Here is a 22,928-nt window from a genome sequence, read left to right as displayed (position 1 = left end):
AGTATGTGAACTGTGGACTTCCGTATGTTCAAGCTGGTTTTAGAAAAGGCAGAGGAACCAGAGATCAAATTGCCAACATCCACTGGGTCATCAAAAAAGCAAGAGAGTTCCAGAAAAACATCTACTTCTGCTTTATTAACTATGCCAAAGCCTTTGACTGTATGGACCACAACAAACTGTGGAAAATTCTTAAAAGAGATGAGAATACCAGACTACCTTACCTTCCTCCTGAGAACTCTATATGCAGGTCAAGAAGCAACAGTTAGAACTGGACATGGAACAACAGACTGGTTCCAAATCAAGAAAGGAGTACGTCAAGGCTGTGTATTGTCAGCCTGCTTATTTAACTTATATGCAGAGTACATCATGCGAAATGCCGGGCTCGATGAAGCACAAGCTGGAAACAAAATTACTGGGAGAAATATCAATAACCTCAGATACGCAGATGACACCACCCTTATGACAGAAAGCAAATAAGAACTAAAGAGCCTCTTGATGAAAGTGAAAGAGGAGAGTGAAAAAGTTGGCTTAAAACTAAACATTCAAAAGACTAAGATCATGGCATCTGGTCCCATCACTTCATGGCAAATAGATGGGGAAACAGTGGGAACAATGAGAGACTTTATTTTGGGGGGCTCCAAAATCACTGCAGATGGTGACTGCAGCCATGAAATTAAAAGACACTTGCTTCCTTGGAAGGAAAACTATGCCAACCTAGACAGCGTATTAAAAAGCAGAGACATTTCTTTGCCGACAAAGGTCTGTCTGGTCAAAGCTATGGTTTTTCCATTTTTCTTTGATGTGAGAGTTGGGCTACAAAGAAAGCTGAGAAATGTTGCTTTTGAAGTGTGGTATAGGAGAAGACTCTTGAGAGTCCCTTGGCCTGCAAGGAAATCCAACCAGTCCATCCTAAAGGAAATCAGTCTTGAATATTCCATTGGAAGGACTGATGTTGAAGCTGAAACTGCAATACTTTGGCCACCTGATGTGAAGAACTGACTCCTTGGAAAAGACCCTGCTGCTGGGAAGGATTGAATGCGGGAGGAGAAAGGGATGACAATATGAGATGGTTGGATGGTATCAATGCCTCGATGGATATGAGCCTGAGAAAGTTCCGGGAGTTGGTGCAGGACCGGGAAGCCTGGCAAGAGTAGGACATGACTGAGCGACTGAACTGAAATACTCCCCACACAGAATGAGTTTGGAACTGTCCATTTTCTTTAGCTTTCTGAAAAAATGTATATAGACTTGGTATTACATCTTCCTTGAATCTTTGGTAGGATTTGCCATCATTGCCCTCTAAGCCTATAGTTGTCTTGTTAGAAAGGTTTTTAACCAGAAATTCATTTTTTCTAATAGATAAAATACCGTCCAGGCTACCAGTTTCTTCAGTGTGAGCTTTCCTGTGCTCTCTTCTCTCTAGTACTTTGGCCTATGAACTCTAGCTGCTTGGTTTTCTGAGACTTTTCACTCTGTCTCCTCAGCTTAAAATATCTGCTGGTACCCACCTCAGTTGCTGTCTCTCTTAGGCCTGGAGACCTCTTAAGCCTCTAACCTGGGAGAGGAGTAGAGCTCACCTCAGTTATTTGGCATCACTGTCCTACGTTGCCTCGTGTCTGGTATCTTAAAAACCATTGTTTCATGTATTTTTCTAGTAGTTTGTTTCTTCAGACAATTGGGTATATCCTTATTCTGTTATTCCTGGGAGATTTTATACCATCACCATCTTTTCTGTAGTGGTGGGGCAGGGCTCACACACACACAAACACAAACATCAATTTTACAAGAATCCAACAAATAAGCCATGTTTGGAGTTACTACTTATGATAAGCATCCTCCCATCATCTCAACAGTGAAGCTAAACTAACTCATAAATGAAGAAATGTTGCAGTAGATTGAAGTAGAAGCATGAATACCTGTGCCTGCCTCACTGGCTACTCAGAAGCTGTGAAAATAGAGAAAGCCTCAAATATCTTATAATCATGGGAGAGCGGAAGAAGAAGCTGTTAATGGAAAAGAAATCTCATGCAGTTACTCAGTGATAGAAAGCAGGTGGAACTGAATCAAAATCTAGTGAAGAAACCTATTACCCAGAACATACAGAGGAGAAAACTAACCAGAAGGTAGGAACAGATGCTGTTGATCTGTAAACTTCAAGTGGAAAACTGCTGGAGGCCCCAGACTCTTACCCGGCTATTGGAAGATGAGCATTTAAAACTGGCAGGCCAGTCAAGCCCCTTCCCTTATTCATTGTGCTCAGCTTTCTTCCAGCTTAATATGCCAAGGTCTGCACTGTGAAGAGGATGAGCCATCTATCTGGTGTGATTTCTAAGATGGGGTCGTTACTTAGAAAGAAGCATTTCAGAGTTTGAAGAAATCACAGAGAAGATTTGAAGAAATCACAGGGAAAGCAGCATGAAGAAACAGATATACACAAATGCAAAGGAAATTGGAGCCATCTGCCTGTACTAATCTGCACACTCTTTCATTCATAAAATAGAATGCCAGGGACCACCAGACATTTGGGGAAGCCTGATAGCCTGAGGCAGAGAAACCAAGGTGAACAAACCGCTGAGCCCGAAAGAGACAAAGTTGATAGGCAGTGTAACAGGTTGAATTGTGTCCCCCCACAAAAATGAGATGTTGAAGTCCTAACTCCCAGCACCTCAGAATATTAAACCTTGTTTGAAAACACTGACATTCCAGATGAGGTCAGACTCAAGTCAGAGTGCATCACTACTCCAATATGACTAGCGTTTTATTAGAAGACAACCATGTGAAGACAAGAAACTCACAGAATTCCATGGGATGACGGAGGCAGAGAGAGGAGTTATACAGCCACAAGCTAAGGAATGCCTGGGATTTCCAGAAAATCACCAGATGCCGGAAAGAAGCAAGGGAATATTCTTCTTTGGGTTTCAGAGGCAGCAAGGTCCTGCTATTTGATTTTTAAGCGTCTAGCTTCCAGAGCTGTGAGGTGATACATTTCTGTTGTTTATGCCACTCAATTTGTGGTACTTTTTATGTCAGCCCTAAGGAACTAATACTGGGAGAATTTAATAATTCTTATCAAAAACATAAAATGTTTAGATAACCCACAGGAAGGTTAAAAAAAAAAGGGATCAGGAAAGTAAATGGGGAGAAAATAGAAGACAAGTAATAAAATTGTATGTTAGAGTTAAACCCTAGCATTTTTATGTTATTTATCTTAAAAATGTAAATGATATAAAGGCACCAATTAAAAGATAGAGATGACTAGAGGGGATAATAAAACACGATCCAACAGTATGTTGTCTACAAAAATCTCACTTCAAATATAATGATACAGGCAGGTTGAAAGTAAAAGGTTGCAAACTATATATGTTGAAAATATTAATTTTTAAAAAGCAGGAGTGGCTGTCTTAATGTATAGGATAATTTCCTGATTGTGATCTTGTACTAGAGTTATGCAAGATGTTTCCATTGGGGAGGTCAGATGAAGTGTGTATGGTATCTCTCTGTATTATTTCTTATAATGGCATATGAACCTGCCAATGTTTCAAAATAAGATTAATTCACATGCAAAAGAATGAAGTTGGTTCTCTACTTATATGCAAAGATTAAAATGGAAAGACCTAAATGTAAACGCCAAACTATAAAGTTCTTAGAAGGAAAAATGTAAGCGCTAAAACTATAAAAATTCTTAGAAGTGTAAAATCTCAGGACTTTGAAAACAATGATTTCTTAGGTTTGACACCAAAATCACAAGCAATAAAATGAATAGGTAAATTGGACTTTATCAAAATGAAAAATATTTTGTGCTTCAAAGGACACTGTCAAGAAAGTGAAAAGACAATCCACAGAATGGGAAAACAGTTTTGAAATGTGTTTCTGCTGAGGGAATTATATCTAAAATATATAAAGGGAATTGTATTTAAAAAATATAAAGTATACTTAAACCTAATTATGATAAGACAAATGACCTAGTTTTAAAAATGAGAAAAGACCTGAGTAAACATTTCTCCAAAGAAGATATACAAATGACCAAAATGTACATGGAAAGATGTTCAGCATCACTAACCATCAGGGAAATGCAAATGAAAGACCACCATGGGTGACCACTCCACACATACTAGGATGTCTGTAATTAAGAAGATAGGTAATGACAAGTGTTGGCGAGGATGTGGGGAACCTGAAACTCTCATGCTTTGCTGGTGCTAATGGCGGCTTTGAAACACAGTCTGGCGATTCCTCAGGAAGATAAACATAGAGTTACTTATTGTGTGACTCAGCAGTTTCACTTCCAAGTATATACCCGAGAAACAAAATCCGTGTGCACAAAAATGTATACACGATGTTCACAGCAGCACTCCTCATACTGGTCAAAGTGAAAACAACGCAAATGTCCATCAGCTGATGAATGGGTAAACAAAATGCAGCATATCCATTGCATGATAAAAAGAAATGAAATGCCGATACGTGCTGCAGCATGGATGAATCCTGAACACGTGCTGAGAGAAAGAAGCCAGTCACAGAGGATCGTATTTTGTATGGTTTCAAGTATCTGAAATGTCTAGAATAGGCCAGTCCAAAGAAAGCAGGTTAGAATTGACTGGGTAGGGAGGAGGAGATGATACAGGGTTTCTTTTTCAGTTAAAATGAAAAAATTCTAGATTGGTTCTGGTGGTGTTTGCACATGAATATACTAAAAACCATTGAATGATGGATACACATGAAATCACTAAATTGTATGACCTAGAAATTGTATCTCAACAAAGCTAATAGAAATAAAACTTTAAAAGATCAAAATGCTTATGGTGTGATTATTGTTTCATAATATACCTTGTTATATAGAAACAATACTTTCTCTCCCACCTGTTTAGTCAATAATGATTTGGAAACAGTTCAAACCATTTCTTAATATCTTCTGGGAAGTAGATTTTCCTCAACAAGCTATGTCAACAAGAATGTAAGGGTTGTGCCTTGGAAAAATCAGTGTTTCCACACCCACAGACACACACGCACCTGTGTGAACATATGCATATGTAAATATGCATGTAATATGTAATTGGTCCTTTGCTTGTCACAGGTCATTCATCACTGTGGATTAAAGAAAAGACTGTAGAATTTCCTTCTGATTTTGGGCTGCTAGTCTTGTTTGAGTTGCTCTTTGCATTTTGAAAAAGATCCATTCATAAGAATATTCAGTTAATTAAAGTTTGTACTCAGACTGACACTCTATCTTTTAAGCTGTAGTTCTTGAGGAATACCAACATCATCTTCAATGAAGCTGATGAAGTCCTATTTGTTACTTTTCAGCTTCCTAACGAGGACCCTGAAATTTTTGAAGTTTCATCCAAGTGTCTGTCTATACTGGTTCAGTTGTATGGAGGGGAAAACCCAGAGAGCCTGTCTCCTGAAAATGCAGAGACCTTCGCTGATTTACTGACATCCAAAGAGGACCCAAAGGACCAGAAGCTTCTGTTGAGGATTCTCAGAAGAATGGTGAGTCCACACAAAAACTGGGTGGGCGGCCTCAGTGGTAGCCAGAAGATGGGGAGTTGTCAGGTTTTTTGACCTTTCAAGAACTCATGATTACCTTTCCCTGTAGTCACCTACTGTTAACATTCATCGTATTCCACATATCTATTTGTATGTACACAGAATTTTTGCTGAACTATGAGAGTTAGACATATTATTTGTGCTTATCCCTTAATATGTGAGTATGTATTTCCTAATGAAATGCATGTTCTCTTAACTGTAGTTATCAAAGTCAGGAAATTTAACATTGATACAAATCTTTTGCTGATCTGCCATCCATATTCCAACTTTGTCAGCTGTCCCCATAATGTCCTGTATAGCTTGTTTTCCAATCTAGATTCCAGTCCAGCATCATGTATTTTGGTTGACAGATGTACTTAATCCAGGATAGTTCTGTAGCCGTTCTTGGTCTTTCATGAGGTTTCTGAAGAATGGGCCAGGTATTTTGTAGGATTTCCCCTCCATTTAGGTCTCTCTGCTGTGTCCTGGACAACTAGATTCAGGTAAGTCCCAGAAGAAATCCATCAGATCCAGAAGCTCATGATGTCCATTTGCCGTTTACTGGTGATGTTAGTTTTGATCACTTTGTTAAATCAATGTGTGGTTATTATTTTTTAAATTTTTTAACAGCTGCAAAATGGAGACTTTCAACCTCACAGTATTTCTAACTTCCAGTATTGTACTTTATGGAAAAAACTCCCTTTTGCTCCTTTCATGTGTTGTTTTTAAAAATGTGTATAGCTGATGTTTACCTGAAGGTCCTTTTGAATTCTTTCTACAACAGATCTTGTTCTGCTGGTTTTGAAGACCATTGTTTACAGTAGCTATTGGTGAAGTTAGTTGAGGGGCCAGAGGGGACCAGACATTCGGAGTTTGGACAAGTTGTTAGAATTAGGAAGCTCTAGTCTCTGAAACCAAGGACACTGGTAGCATCTCAATAGAGTTCAAATTACATTTACTGAAAAACAAGGCTTTCTCATAGCACCTGGCCTGTGATTGGAATTTAATAAGCAGCCACTGAGCTGAATAAGAAACGTCTATAAAATAATCTCTACTTTTGTTGCGGGCGAGTCTTCATTTTTGCTCTTCATTGTATATTGCCTGCTCATTTGAGTGCTTTATAGATGCCCGGGTGAGACTGAGCGGTACTTTGATAGGCATTCAGTTGGTCCCCAGCCTGGCGCTTCAGTCCCCTGCACGTTAGAGCCTCCAGGTTTCTGAGGAGTGGATGAGACTGGGTAGGCAGATGCATGGAGGATGGGAACCTGGGAGAAAGAAGGAATGTGACAGATTTCCTGTACTTAAATCCTTAAATCTTAAGGGGGCCAGCTTCTCAGGCTCTCCTACTTGGACTGGAGGAACTAGATTTGATAGAGAGACAGGGACCAGTCAAGGTTTGTTACCTGATTCAGTAACTGGATCAAGGAGGCCTGTTAATTGCAGCTTTCTGTTTGTAAGAAGTTAAAAAGGAAAAGCTCCTTAAGGACCTACCTTAAAGGACATTGAGTGCACATTCCTTCCGGGAGCACTTCTCTTTTTGTTTTCCTTAATTGAGGCAAAACTGACATATAACATTAGATTAGTTTTAGGTATGTAAGATAGTGATTTGATATTTGTACATACCACAAAATGATCACCATAATAAGTAGAGTTAACATGTATCGCATACATAGTTACACATTTTTCTTGTGAGTAGAACTTTCAATGTTTACTGTCTTAGCAATTTTCCAATATACAGCATAATAGTGTTAACTATAGCCACTGTGCTGTACATCACATCCTCAAGACTTACTTATTTCATAACTGGAAATTCGTCCCTTTTAATCTCCTCACCAGTTTTGACCCACTCCCCACCCCTCACCGCTTAGCTCTTCTCTGATTCTATGAGTTTGACCTTTTCTTTCTTTTTTTCTTTTAAGATTCCACATGTACGTGAGATTATGTGGAATTTGTCTTTCAATGCTCGACTTACTTCATTTAGCGTAATTCCCTCAAGGTCGGTCCATCCATGTTGTCACAAATGGCAAGACTTCATTCTTTTTATGGCAGTAATATTCCATTGTTAATGCGTATGCATCACATCCTCTTCTGTTATTGGACATTTAGATTGTCTCCTTATCTTGGCTGTTGTAAATAATGCTGCAGTGAACACGGGGGTGTATATATCTTTTTGAACTAGTGTTTTTGTTTTCTTTGGATGAATACCCAGAGGTAGAATTTCTGAATCTTAAGGAAGTTGTATTTTTAAATTTTTGAGGAACTTCCTCACTGTTTGCCAAGATGGTTGCACCAAATTATATTCCCATCAACAGTGCACTAGTGTTCCCCATTTTCCACGTCTTTGCCAATACTTGTTATTTTTCTTTTTGATAATAACCATTCTGACGTGTGAGTGGATGTCTCATTGTAGTTTTGAGATATCTCATTTCCTCGATTTTTAATAATGGTGAGTGTATTTCCATGTACCTGTTGGTTATCTGTATGTCTTCGGTGGAAAACTGTCTATTCAGATCTTCTGCCCATTTTTTAATTGTTCAATTTGTAACTGGATTGTTACGATTTTTTATTATTCACTTGTATAAATTCTTTCTATATTTTGGATATTAATCCCTTGTCAGACATGTGATTTGCAGGCATTTTTTTCCCACAAGGTAGGTTGCTCTTTCATTCTGTTGACGGCTCCCTCATTGTGCAGAAGCTTTTCCGTTTGGCGTAGTCTCACTGGTTTGGTTTGCTTTGTTGCCTTTACTTTCCATATCAGATCCAAACATCATCTCTAAGACCAGAGTCAAGGAGCTTAGTGCTCATGTTTTCTTCCGAGAGTTTTATGGTTTTAGCTCTTATAGTCAAGTCTTCAGTCCATTCTGAGTGAATTTTTGTGTATGGTGTCAGATAGTGGTTCAGTTTCATTCTTTGATGTGTGTCCAGTTTTCCCAGCACCATTTATTGAAGAGATTGATCTTTCTCGGACTCATATTCTTGGCTCCTATGTCAAAAACTAATTCAGCATGTAGGCCTGGGTTTATTTCTGGGCCCTCTATTCTGTTCCATTAATGTGTGTTTTTCTGCTCATACCATACTGTCTTGATTGCTATATACTTGTGATACAGTTTGAAACCAGGGAGTGTGATGTTTCTAGCTTTGTTGGTCTTTTTCAAGATTGCTGTGGCTGCTTGGGGTCTTTTGTGGTTTCATACAAATTTCAGAATTGTTTATATCTGCGAAAAATGCCATGGGAATTTTAATAGAGATTGCATTGAATCTGTAAATCACTTATGGAAAGTTCTACTCTGTGAGACCACCTCCTTTTAAGTCCGATTGAGGAGTGCCCACTTTTCCCCAAGCCTGAGTGAGCCTGGATGGTTTCAGAAAGGGTGACCCCAAATACACTTGGCCCTGCCGTTTCTAGGGCCCAGTAATGAGTGTGTCTCTGACAGGTACACTGTGGTTACTAGAGAGCTATCTTGGGAATATTATGGCAGTTTCTTCCCTATGACTTACACAAAAGGCCCTTTCTTGAAATATCTGTGTAAACTCCCAGTCTTGTGACTAGTAACTTTGTAAAAGCAGAATTTTCACTAACAGATGAAAGAAATAGGATGTTTAATTTGTAGTGATGGCGTTGAGATATGTTTTGGCCCTAGGGTATTAGTCTGTATTTAGAAGATTGAAAAAATGTTGAGGAAACCTAAGGATTTAATTATGTAACTGTCATTTAGCAGGAAGTTTGGTGGTTTTATAGTTATACTTTGCACTCACAGCTTTACTGTGATAGAAACCCTTCAGATCTCTTCCAAGTTTACCTGTCCCCTAAACTTGATAATCAGTGGGAGTTTTTTCAATGTAACAATTGCAAATTAAATACCTGCCTCTTAATTAAAGCTAGCCTACTCTAATGCTCAAAATGTTGACTACATACAAACCACCACAAGCTTCTTCTATCTAACTGGCTTAAATGTATGCTGTTGACTACTCTATGAAAGAAGAGGATGGTCCACAACAGGGTGATGGTAACATGCTGGGGCCGCATTTACCTGCCCACCCACCCATCTACCTGGTGCAGTAGAGGTGGGAGGAGTGGGACTTGGGATCACTCTCTGAAGATGATTAACATTAAGTTCAGTTGCTCAGTCGTGTCCAACTCTCTGCGACTTCATGGACTGCAGTGTGCCAGGCCTCCCTGTCCATCACCAACTCCCGGAGTTCACTCAAACTCATGTCCATTGAGTTGGTGATGCCATCCAGCCATCTCATCCTCTGTCATCCCCTTCTCCTCCTACCTTCAATCTTTCCCAGCATCAGGGTCTTTTCAAATGAGTCAGCTCTGTGCATCAGGTGGCCAAAGTATTGGAGTTTCAGCTTCAGCATCAGTCCTTCAAATGAATATTCAGGACTGATTTCCTTTAGGATGGACTGGTTGGATCTCCTTGTAGTCCAACGGACTCTCAAAAGTCTTCTTCAACACCACAGTTCAAAAGCATCAATTCTTTGGCACTCAGCCCTGTTTATGGTCCAGCTCTCACATCCACACATGACCACTGGAAATGACTAATCCATTCATACTAATCCAGTCGTGTAGTCATGAATGGATTAGCATTAAAGATTATTACAAATATCCACTCCTTGGGGACCCTTTACCCTGTGCCTTTCAGAATATCTTGCTATATGCTCACCATCATTTCTCTTCCAAATTCTCATGTGGGCTCCCTCACCCTTTCATTTTCACCATAAGAACAGAGATGTTGTGTTGCTAAAATTCAGTGTAACAGTAGTATCTTCAAGTACAGAGTTTTCAAAGCTCTAAGGATACCAAATAAGAAAAGGAGGAATTCTCCAGCCATTCATTTTCTATTTCAGTAGCAGGATAAGTTGTAGATGTCGAATCAGAAGGGATCTAATTTCTATTAGAAAAGTGAACTATTCCTTCAGGTGGAGCAAAAGGCAAAATGATACCTCTTTCTCTCTCCCTCTCCTGGCTAATTATTCTCATGGTAAATCCTTCTTTTCTTGGCTTATTTTCCAAAAGGAGGAAAACGTGGGGAGATTGTTGTGAAAATTTTTAGAGAAACACTATGTGCCCAAAGGCATAAAAAGCCATTGTAGTCCATTCTTGTGAAATCTCATGCCTTAGAACATTTCCCTGAGGCTCTGAGAGGATTCTCTCGGGAGTTTCCAGGAGGGATCTTTCCCTGCATCCATCCACACCATTCATGTTGAGCATCTCTGCCCATGATTGCCATAGGACTCACAAGGTATTGAGAACTCTTTAACTTAGCTGCGTCTTTCCAACAAAGAAACATCTTGCCTAAAAAGTTTTCCCTTAGTTTCCTGAGATTTTGAGCAACAGAGATTCAGGAAGCTTACGGCCAGTGGAATAAGGTCATCATTTACTGCCAGTCATTCTTAGGACCGAAACGTCTGCGTTTCTGTGAGTGAAACCACATCCACCTCAAAGAGCCCGAGGAAGTGTGTGGATCTTTGCTGTAGGTTTCCTGAGGATGTGCAAGTAACAGAGAAGGCATCTGTAAAGCCCACTTTGAGCAGGTCTCATTTTCCTCCTGTTTGCTACACTCATCTCGCCCCCATCCACTGCCCCCTTCCACTTGGAGGCTCCTCATGACCCGGCTGGGGTCCTTCCTGTCTTCTTTCTCCATCTGATGTCTGTGGGCCCTGGGCAGCATCACTTCCTTTCTGTTTTGACTTTTTTTTTTCAATATCAGAAGATTCAGCTCTCTGCTCACCAGCTGAAATTCTTCTGTCAAATAAAATTCTTTCTCCAAGGGCCCTCTCCTCTTTCAAGTTCCGATTGCCACGGATGATATTTTTACTCACCTTTCTGTTATAAAAACCACACAAAAGTTGGGTGAGTAAGATGATGAACACCTGCGTGATTAAGAATTATCAGAATTGTCATTTTACCATATTTTTCAAGTTTCTGTGTATACTTTATTCACGCAAAGTGGTGTCACCCTGATATTTCTGTGTGTGCCTTCCTCTGACTTTAATAAATGAACTCTGTCCAGTGGAAGAATGGTTAATGTCTGTGTTGGATTCATAGGAATACCTTCGTTTATTCTAAAGGGTTGTTTTCAAGTTGTTAAGCTGTACATAACAAAGAATCAGAATTGGGTTTTTGGTTTTCAGTTTTTAAATAATTATAGAAAAAACTGAAGATACCATAATTTCAGTTGATATTTTAAATATTTATCTGAGAGAGTATCATCTTTTTTTAAACTTCTTATTTTGTATTGGGGTACAACTGATTAACAATATTGTGATAGTTTCAGGTGGACCGCGAAGGGACTCAGCCATACACATCCAGGTATTCATTCTCCCGCAAACTCTCCTCCCATCCAGACTGCCACATGACATTGAGCAGAGTTCCATGTGCTGTTGGTTATCCATTTGAAATACAGCAGTGTGTACATGTCCATCCCAAACTCCCTAACTACCCCTTCCACCTGGCAATCATAAGTTCATTTTATAAGTCTCTTTCTATTTTGTAAATAAATTCATTTTTGTATTGTTTCTTTGTAGAGTCCTCATATAAGGGATGTCATGTGATATTTCTCCTTCCCTGACTCATATCACTCAGTATGACACTCTCTAGGTCCATCCATGTTCTTTTTAATGGCTGAGTAATATTCCACTGCATATATGCACCATTTCTCTGCCGATTATCCATTTCTCTGCCGATGGACGTTTAGGCTGCTTCCACGTCTTGGCTATTGTGAACAGCGCTGCAGTGAACACTGGGGTGTGTGTATCCTTTCAGATCGTGTTTTTCTTCAGATATATGCCCAGGAGTGGGGTTACAGCGTCATACAGTAGTTCTGTGTTTATTCTTTTAAGGAACCTCCGTGCTGTTCTTCATGGTGGCTATACCAATTTACATTCCTAACAGTAGTGTAGAAGGGTTCCTTTGAGAGAGTATTTTAAATTCAGGCTGTTAGAAAAGTTGAATTTAAAGGTGAGTTATGAACTCTGTTATTGTTTTGTATAAGCAAGTGTTTTAAAATTGATCACCAGAAATATTTGACTATGTTTAAGATAAATGATTTTGCAACACAGGAGTTCCTTTTGGTTCTGGAGTAAGTAGTTCTGGAAAACTAACTACTTCATGTAGATTCACTTAAACTGGCCACCCAACAACTGTGGTCAATAATGACAGAATGTTTGACTGGGGCTTGATCTCAATAAATGAAACTGAAATTTATTTAAGTTAATTGATTTTGTCTTTTCACTACATTTTGAGGGCATTCTCATAAGGAGTTACATGGCCTTTTAATACCATATAGGAAACGTCTTCACTAAGAGTGACCAGTCAGTCGGCAACTAGTCCTGGGGATAGAACTGTGGCCAACACAGGCTGGGAACACTGCCCTCCTGGAGGCTACTGGGGAGAGTGAGACAATAACTGCAATCGCAGAATAAACTGTCCATACTTTAGATAATAATAGCACTGAGAAGGAGGTCATTGAAGGAAAGAACATGCAGCGGGACACCCGCTACTCTCGTCGGAGTGACGAGGGAAGGTCTCAGCGAGATGACACCTCAGTGATGACCTAAAGGAAGTCAGGGGGCTAGTGGAGCAGGACCCACTAGACAGGGGCCAGCATTGACTAGGTCTGCAAGCCAGGAGCTTCCCCAGGGTGTGCTGGGAGCCCCAAAGCGGGCTGTGTGTCCAAAGCAAAACGAGCAAGGAATAGATTTACCAGGCAGGCGGGAGATGATGGGAAGGGCTTTGGTGGAGGGGGGACACTATCCTTGCATAATCATGATGTGTGCCCAGGAGTGGGATTCCAGGGTCGTACGGCAGTTCTGTTCTCACTCAGGCCTTGATCCTGAGTGAGCAGGGACCTGCGGAGCATTTGGGGCAGAGGGGTGCCACACCCAAGAGTAGTCGTTGAAGCAAGTGAAGGGTGAGAGATGCTGGCGGGTTAATGGCCCCCAGGAAGTCCTGGTCAGGGCTGGGGCAGTTATATTTTGGATAAATCTTGAAAGTAGAACAAATAGAATTTGCAGAGGATTGGATATGAGCTGTGAGGCAGAGAGAAAAGCCAAAGGTGATTTCAGTTTTAGCTTTAACTCAAAACCTCAACGAGCAAAACCCAAGAGGAGCTTATCTGGGGGATGGAGGGAAATCGAGAGCAGAGTTTGGGACGTGTTATGGTTGAGAAGCCTACCAGATATCCAAGTGGGAATGTCTTGCTGGCTGTAGGGGCTCCAGGCCTGGGATTCCAAGTGAGAGATGTTCTGACTTGGGGAGAAATGGTGAAAGCAGAGCACGAGCTGCTTGTGTGTGGATTTTGGAGGACTGCCAGGTAACTGCAAGGGTCAAGTCTCAGGTAAAACCACATGAGCAAGTGCCTGAGACGTGAAGGAAACAAGGTCATGGGAGGGAAAGCCAGAGACCTGAGTGGTACTAGAAGGACCCTCTTTACAAACAAAATGTTGCCGAGCACTGTGACACGCGCGGTGCTGGGGACGGAGTGATCTCCAGAGAGCTGCAACAGGGAAGAGTGGCAGGTGCCACGCTCTGGTGACATTAGATTTAAAGCTGGGGAATTCTGAAACGGGGATGGGAAATGGTCAGGAAGCAGCAGGGAGGATCACGGAGCCATCTCCAGGCTGGCGGTCAAGAGATGCCTGCAAGGAAAGTACTGTCATGGGGGAGAAGCTCGGTGTTTTCCTTAGAGCCAGCAAGTGAAGGGAACATCCTGGAAGAGGTTGAGGATGTAGGAGATGGTGCTGGTGACTGTCCAAAGGGCACGGTGGGCAGAGGTCAAGAGGAGGGGTGAGCAGGGAGCTGGAGCAAGGGCTGCAGAGAGCCTTGTGAGTGTGAGGTCAGGGCAAGAGGGGTGACCAGGGCTCCGCTTAGTGGTCAGCGTAAACTAGGATGAAGTGTGGGTGGTGAGATGGTGTGGACAGAGTGGGTGAGACTGTGGGCAAGAGGCAGGGACTTTGCTGGCACCTTCAGAGCTCTGGGTCTTCTCCTGACTCCAGCCAGGGCACAGAGGGAACCCCTCATCTCCCTGCCCATGGGAGTCAGCAGAGGGTTGGTCTTATTCTGAATGTTCAGCTACCCACCCAGAACCTGTAGCTGGACCCTTTCACTCCATCACGTTGGGCTCTACCAGCAGCTGTAGACATTTTCGTGTGTCATCTTTCACATTATTGAATTGCATGATGGTGTAACAGCCTTCATATTTTTAACCTTCTCAGCATCACCATAAAATGGTGTCTTTATTTTTTTTTACACAACCGGTTGAGGTCTTCGTTTATTTTCCATTGCTGTTCAAATAAGTATTTCCCTTTGACGCTCCCGCCCTTTTTACTCTTTAGGTGGTGACCATCGAGTCTTGTTGATCTTTCAGACCTTCCCTCGTCCAAGGCTTTGGATGTGGTTCTTCCACCATTGCCAGGAATGATTTAATGAAATCCCATATATTTCTGCAAGATTTGAATTTTCACTTTGCAGTTGACTCGTATATCACAGATATGCTAATAAAAAATTGTGCCTAAGCCTGGATGAAGTGTGTGTGTGTGTGTGTATACACACACATGAGAGAGAACCACTAAACCAGTCTATCAGTAAAGATACCCATGCTCCAAGTTCCTGGGGGCTGGGTTTTGAAAATAAAAATTTGGGTCATAAGAACCCTAAGCCACTCTGTAACCACCAGTTTAACTTAGCAAATCTGAGGATCTCACATGCTGGCATAGTTTCTGCTTAAGAATTTGCCTTTAAAATCAACCATCACAGTAAATGACCTTTCTGATCTATGTCAGTACTTTGATCTTCCAATGTTTTAATTTGTGGGATGGATGAGTGAAACTGACCAAACCACACAGTCCCTTTCCACTAGATATTGTACTTAGAACTTCAGGGGATGGATGAGGAGGTTAGGTGGCCCCCCGTGTGGGGTGCAGAGACCAATTCTCATGAGCATCTTAGCGAGCTGAGCCACAAATCCTAGACCAGCATCCCAGGGACCACACATGGGACTGTTACTGAGACCTGTCACAACTTTACCTGTTTCAGGGATTAGCTTTTTCCGACACCATTGCTGAAGGAAATGTATGAAAAGTGTTCCTGAGAATTATTTCCTGTAGCGTCTTACATTCCTATTTCAGTTGCAAACATGCCACTGTCACGACCCTGCTTGAAGCAAATAATGATTGGGACTCTCATTTCCTATTAACCTTGCCTCCCTTCCTGATTTATACCCAGAATATATTTATCCTTTCTTCAAAGAAAGTCACTAAGTTCTACCCAGTACGATGTTTTCAGAATATGAACTACTTCATTCATTCTAAACTGATAGTACTTTATTTCTGTGAACCCCCAAGAAACAATGTAGGTTTCATTAATTGGGCCTCCAAAATATTTGGTTTTAAGTCCCAGAAAAGTTTTGATGCCGTTGGCATTTGCATTTATTTCTTCATTATTATGTTAAGAAACTGAGTCTGTTTATAAACTCCACATGGACTTTCTGTATAATGGTTATGAGGTTTTAATGAAATTTGAGAGTGTCTCTAGAGATCACAGATACTGGGGCCTTTAACATTGCGGTGTTGCCTAGCAACCTGGAAGTCATTACATTTTCAGGCTCCGTAATAACATGATATACTTTTCTTTGCCAGTCCCTGATGAAAATGTAATGGAAATAATCCCTTTCTAAAGGTTGCACTCCACGCGTGGGCAGCAAAATAGATTTTTTTCCCTCTTTTTCACAGTTTGGGCAGGTTTTTAAATCAGCACACAAATATTGTTTTCTGGATGTTGTACGTGACAGAATGAAATATATTCTAAGATGATATTCTTAAAAGGAAGACCTACTCTTCTGATCTAATGATGAGAAATACCATAGAAGTTGTTAACCTACATCAGTGTACTCTTACCATGTTGAAATGAAGGTTAAATTTATTAGTTGACTACCAGTTAATGCAAGAATGTATGCTTACTTCTAGAAAATTTATTAAATCTAAGCATTTGCAGGTATTAGAAAGGTTTTAAACGTATGTGTGCATGCTAAGTCACTTCAGTAGGATCCAACTCTTTGTGACCCTATGGATTGTAGCCTGCCAGTCTCCTCTGTCCATGGGATTCTCCATAGTAAAACCAAATACTTTCCAGTAATAGGAGCAAAGCCAGTCTACATTAGTAAAAGGTTTGACTTATTGACTGTTTGGAAAAGATACTCTGTAATTTTTCTAAAGTAGTATTTTTAAAATTATGAAAGTAACACCCAGTTTGCACATGAAGTTCATAGCAGCATTGTTGGTAATAGCCAAAAAGTGGGAACAACCTGAGTGTCTACCCGCTGATGAATGGATAAATGAATGTGATAGATCCATGCAATGAAATGTTATTCACCCATGAAAAGGAATGAAATGCTAATACAAACTACCACGTAGATGAACCCTGAAAACATTTTGCCAAGTAAGAGAAGTTAGATGGAAAATGCCACACACTGTGTGATTTCCGTTTTTGTGAAATACCAGAATAGACTAATCCAAAGAGAGAGAAATGTTGGTGTTTGCCAGGGGCAGGAGAGAACAGGGAATGGAGAGTGACTGCTAATGGATATGGGGTTTCAAAGGGAATGATGAAGGTGTTCTAAAATCAATCATGGTGATGTTGATACACCTTTGTGACTGAACTAGAAACCGCCAAGTTGTACACTTTAAAATGGTGAATTTTATGATATGTGAAACTGTTATAAAAAATTACAGTATCAGAGAAAGGGACTATGACTTGGGAAATACATAACAGTAAAAAAGAAAATAAGGGCATCCTTAAACTTACCCATACATTACCATAGTTGATGTTAAACATACATATGTGTATGTGTGTACACATATGCACATAAACATAGGTATATATGGACATACATTTCTAAACAAGCTGAGATTTTAAATTACAACAGGGAGAAAATTCATATGTTTACCTTGATTGCCTCTGCAAATCATTGAAATGATCAAAATAAGTATAAAATTAAGTGGAAACACAATCCATCTCCCTGGAAACAAGGTAAGGTCTCAGTAATAGATGCCTAATTTGGGAAGTTTCTAGAAGACACAGTTAATTAACAGAAAAAGTATTCAGAATTTAGGAGACCAAAGCCCACCATGGGGAAAGAAGCAGGAATACGGAGATGCTCTGGGAGAATTCCAGGCTCAGGAAAAGCAGCGGCACAGAGGAAAGGCAGGGCCCAGACCCAAGCCCCGACTCGGAGCTGCTCGTCACAGGAGCTTCCCCAGGCTGCCCTGTGTTGTGTGCATACCAGCAACGGACTTCCAGGCCGGACTGCCCTGGCCTCTCTCTTTGGCTGCCCTCCACCAGAGTTGATGCTCCTCTCAAGTTACGTCTTCATTCCTGTCTCTCTCACCCACTGCAGGGCAAGGCTGCCCAGAGCTTTCTGCAGCATCCTTCAGGAGCAGATCTCCCAAGGAACTCAAAGTGAGCTCCTAAAAATTCCTGAGGGCCTAGCAGTCATTCATGAGGTCTTCATTTATGAAGACAGACAGACAAAGAAGAGTCGCTGGACACTTGAGGGGAGTCTTTGGCTCAAGAATGACCCCAGGTGAATCCGACGAGCCAGTGGCCACAGAGGGGAAAATATATATAAGAAAGAAGACTTTAAAAAAAATTCTAATTACTATTCTCACAAAGACTTCAAAGACTATTGCATCCATAAAACAAAAACATGACTTTCAAATTTTAAAACCCAGTAGAGGGATTGAATAACAGAATAAACTCTGACAAAAAGCCAAGTGAATTATTTATGAAACCAACTTGAAGAGTTCTTTGTGCACACAGAGTGAGGGAAATGTTCAGAATTGTGGACAGGTCCAGGAAGCCCCACAGCTCTTCATGGGAGTGGTGTTTAGCAGGTCTAAGGATCCACCCACCTTCAGTACCCTCCTGGCACAGAGGACAGGATGGGACACTCAGCTGTAGTGTGAGGATAGTTTCCCCACACCCTTCAAGGACAGCAGTTTACTTCTAGGGCCTATGCATAAGAGTATATTTATTTCCTTCTTTTCTCTGTTAAATGAGGCAAGTGTTACTGTTTGCTGTGAAGTGAAGATGTGTTCACTCGTGACAGGCCCTGATATAAGTCAAACAGATTTTCCGAAACATATTGAGATGACTCAGCAGAGGGCACTTTTTAAAAACTGAAGTGTAGTTGGTAAACAGTGTTATAAAAGTATTGCACAGGTGTACAGTATAGTGATTCATCATTTTAAAGGTTATGCTCCATTTATAGTTATTTTAAAGTATTGGCTATATTCCCTGCAGTTGTAAGCACCTCCTTGTAGCTTGTTTTATACATCATGGGATGTACCCCTTACTCCTCTGCCCCCCCCCCTCCCCACTGGCAACGGCTGTTTCTTTCTCTATATCTGTGAGTCTTGTTTCTTTTTTGCTATATTCACTAGGTTGTTGTATTTTTTAGATTCCACATATAAGTGGTATCATACAGTATTTGTCTTTGACTTATTTCACAATGTAATATCCTACATGTCCATCCGTGTTGTTGCAAATGGCAAAATTTCATTCTTTTTTTACAGCTGAGTGATATTCCATTGTGTGTGTGTGTGTGTGTGTGTGTGTGTGTGTGTGTATCACATCTTTATCCATTTTTCTGTTGATGAACACTTAGAGTGCTTCCATACCTTGGCAATTGTAAATAATGCTGCTATGAACAATGGGGTGCATGTGTCTTTACCAATTAGTGTCTTGGAATTTTTTTTTAATATATACCCCAGAGCGGAATTGCTGGATCCTGTGGTAGTTCTATTTTTAGCTCTTTTGAGAAAACTCCATACTGTTCTCCACAGTGACTGCACCAATTTGCATTCTCACCAACCGCGTATGAGGGTTTCCTTTTCTCTGTATCCTCGGCAACATTTGTTATTTGTGGTCTTTTTGATCTCCTTGTTTGGGTTTGCATTTCCCTGATAATTGGAGATTTTGAGCTGCTTTTCATGTGCCTCTTAGCCATCAGCATGTCCTCTTTGGAAAAATGTCTATTCAGGCCTTCTGCCCATTTTTAAAACCAGGTTGCTTGTGTTTCGGATGTTGAGATGTATGAACCGTTTATGTATTTTTGAGAATTAACACCTATTGGTCATGTGTGTTCATGTGTTGAGTCGCCGAGTCATGTCTGACTCTTTGTGACCTCATGGACTGCGGCACGCCAGGCCTGCCTGTCCCTCACCATCTCCTGGAGTTTGCCCATGTTTGTATCCATTGAATCAGTGATGCTGTCCAACAACCATCTCATCCTCTGTTGCCCTCCTCTCCTCTTGCCCTCAATCTTTCCCAGCATCAGGGTCTTTTCCAGTGAGTTGGCTGTTCGAATCAGGTGGCCAAAGTCTTGAAGCTTCAGTGTCAGTCCTTCCAATGAGCTGATTTCCTTTAGGATGGACTGGTTTGATCTCCTTGCTGTTCAAGGGACTCTCAAGTCTTCTCCTGCACCACAGTTCAAAACATCAGTTATTCTCGGCTCTCTGCCTTCTTTATGGTCATGTCATCTGCAGCTATTTTCTCCTGTACAGTAGGCTGTCTTTTTATCTTGTCAATGGCTTTCTTTGCTGTGCAAAAAGCTTTTAAGTTTAATTGGGTCCCATTTGTTTATTTTGAAAAAGCACTTTGGGAATCAGAATTGTGTCTAGTGAAAACACTCAAGAAGTGCCGTCTTGGGGATAGCTTGCTGGTGTGTGGTGTTGACAGGATCTCCAGCCCATTGCTACTCAGAACATGATCCCAGACCTTCAGCAGTTCCATTACCTGGAAGCTTATTTGAAATGCAGAATCTCAGACCCCATCCTGTGCCTGTTAAATCTAAGTTTTCACTTTAACGTGGTCCCCAGGGAGTTTTAGAGGTGATACTTACATGGTCTAGACATGACTTCTGAAAATCCAGAATGGGTAGTTAACAGAACCGTAAACACAATTTGAGTCTGAGAGACTCCCTTTTCAGAATCTGGTCTGTCTGTGCCAATTCCGAACTTTGGGTTATGCTTGCTGAGAAGGGGATTGGAACTCCTAATTCCTGCCTGTCTGTTTCTGGAAGACCTGCTGACAGATCTTTTTTAATTTCTCTTATATTTGAAGGTGATAATGACATTCAAAACTGACTCAACTGTTTAGGGTTTCTGTCTCTAAACACTGTTTTATCTAGTAAAGAATTCACAAGGGAAGAGACTCTGAGCAGCACTAGAAGGGAAATATCAGGAAGAGAATACTGGTTAAAGAGTGCTGTGAAACAGGCTAGCAGAAAATAGGATAGTTGTTTTATCTGCTAACATGGTCGTATCTGCCTGCTCACCCATCAGTAATGCAGTAACAAGGACAGAAGGCCTAGCCTGGGGTCTGGCAGAGGTCAGGGGCTCAGCAGTCTTGCTGTGCCATCAGTTCAGGTGCAGAGACTGGCCTGTGGGGATGGGGGAGTGTCGAGTGAGCCCTTTTAGACAGTCACACCCCAGTGGCTGGCTTAAGGGAAGACACTGGAGCCTAGATAGCAGGTTCAGACCTTACTCTGACATTTATCTGCTGTGTGTCCTTGGACAAATCCTGTAACATCTCAAAGCCAAGTGCTGACTTACCTGTTACCGTCCTTAAATGAGGATTACCAGGGATAGTTTTGCATGAGTTTATCGTAGTGCACTGAATCCCTTGTCACAGCCCAGAGAAAGCCATGGATAAAAGACATACCTACAGGTGCACACACACACAGATATATATTTTGGAAACAGCAAGTATCTTTGTAAATATCCAGCACCCAGACATACGTGCCTACCATATTCTACACTTACATCCTTCTTCTTTGCTCAGTCAAGGCTGTGTCTGTCTAAGAACGCACATCCTTCTTGTCAGGGACCCACACCTTCTGCCAAGGTCTCCAGCGGCAGCCAAATCCGAATATACTCTGCAGGATGCCCGTGTTTTTATTGCCTGCCTCTGCAAGAGCCTGGGGCTCTGAAGTCAGTGTCCCTGCAGCCACAGTCAGATGCGAGGGGTCAGCCCAGGCCCCAGCAGACTCCCAGCCCTGGGTGGGGTGGGGGAGTCTCTGCTGCCTGCTTCCCCACCTCAGGGCCCGGCTTCTCTGTGTCTCGCCCCAGAGTGCACGGAGCAGTCAGCGGGGCCGCTCATGACTTATGCATGAAGCTGCTCCCATCTGGCCTCCCTCAAGGTCTTGACCCTTCCTGGGCCCCTCCCTGCCGCTGACACATAATCCCCGGCCCCTGGGGAAGCTGAGGCCCACGGCCAATTACTGTGAGCACCTCCGTGTGCCCCCCAAGGAGCTCCTTGTTCCTTGTTAGGCTTAATTGCGAGGCCACTGAGAGCTGGAGCCTCTGGTATCATCTCATCGGTGGCCCCAGGGCATCCTGAGGCCCGGATCCTGAGGATGGGCAACAAGGCTCCCAGAGTCCACTGCTAGGTGGCACACGGGCTGGCAGCCTCCGTCACCATGACAAAGGCCTGAGGGTGGCGACTAGTGTCAGGGCCACAGCTGCAGCACCCCACACAGGAGGCCCATCACCGCCCAGAAACCTCAGCCAGAGTCAGGCTTCGTCTTCCTGAGCTCCTGAGCCATAGTGAAGCTGGAGTGCTCACTGCTGCTAAGTGTGGGACCTTCTGGTTAGCGTCACTCTTAGGTGACTCCAAAGACTAGGAGACAGTTTTCTTCAAAGTTACTGTCTTGAAGAAAGTGAAAGTCAGTCAGTCATGCCCAACTCTTTGCAACCCCATGGACTATAGCCCGCCAGGCTCCTCTGTCCACGGAATTCTCCAGGCAAGAATACGGGAGTAGGTAACCATTCCCTTCTCCAGGGGGTCTTCTCGACCCAGGGATTGAACCCAGGTCTCCTGCATTGCAGGCAGATTCTTTACCATCTGAGCCACCAGGGAAGTTCTTGTTACTGTCTTGACCACCCTCTGAATAATGATACAGAAGCCAGCATTGTATTGGGTGTTTTCTCAGCTGACCACTAAGCTGAGTCGTTGACCTGGCCAAGGTTAGGGCCACCCTTGGAGGGGAGGTGGGCATACTGTATTTACCCCAGGTGACAAAACAGGCACAGGAAGCCAGCTGAGTACACGGGACATCCAGGATTTGAATCCAGATTTAACTTAACATCTTAACTGTCATGAGTAGTGTCTATTGTATCATACTTATTCCAAATAAGGAAGAAATTGTACACCTTAAATGATTAAGGTGGTAAAGTGTATGTTATGTGTATTTTAATCACCATTTTTAAAAAGTAAAAAGGAAGATTTGGCAAAATGCTCCAGAAACCTTTTATAAATCTGTGGCTGATGTGAGTGTCTCACTGATCTCGCTGTTTTATCAGTAGCCTGAATATGTCAGTCTCTAATTCAATCACAAATT

At 41.8% G+C, this 22,928-nt stretch overlaps 1 protein-coding gene across 3 annotated transcripts in view; it reads left to right on the top strand.

Annotated features, from left to right (window-relative positions):
- The window catches only part of ULK4 (unc-51 like kinase 4), a 498,780-nt gene that overhangs the window by 379,514 nt on the left and 96,338 nt on the right, over positions 1-22,928 (top strand). For all 3 annotated transcript variants that reach the window (XM_018066892.1, XM_018066893.1, XM_018066891.1), the window contains one exon: positions 5,299-5,484. In XM_018066892.1, the coding sequence (XP_017922381.1) occupies positions 5,299-5,484 (186 nt within the window). The remainder of the gene's footprint in view (positions 1-5,298; positions 5,485-22,928) is intronic.

Source organism: Capra hircus, chromosome 22 (assembly GCF_001704415.2).
Source record: "Capra hircus breed San Clemente chromosome 22, ASM170441v1, whole genome shotgun sequence".
NCBI lineage: Eukaryota > Metazoa > Chordata > Mammalia > Artiodactyla > Bovidae > Capra > Capra hircus.
The sequence above is the reverse complement of the archived record's forward strand: the minus strand, read 5'-3'. Positions and strand labels throughout refer to the sequence as shown.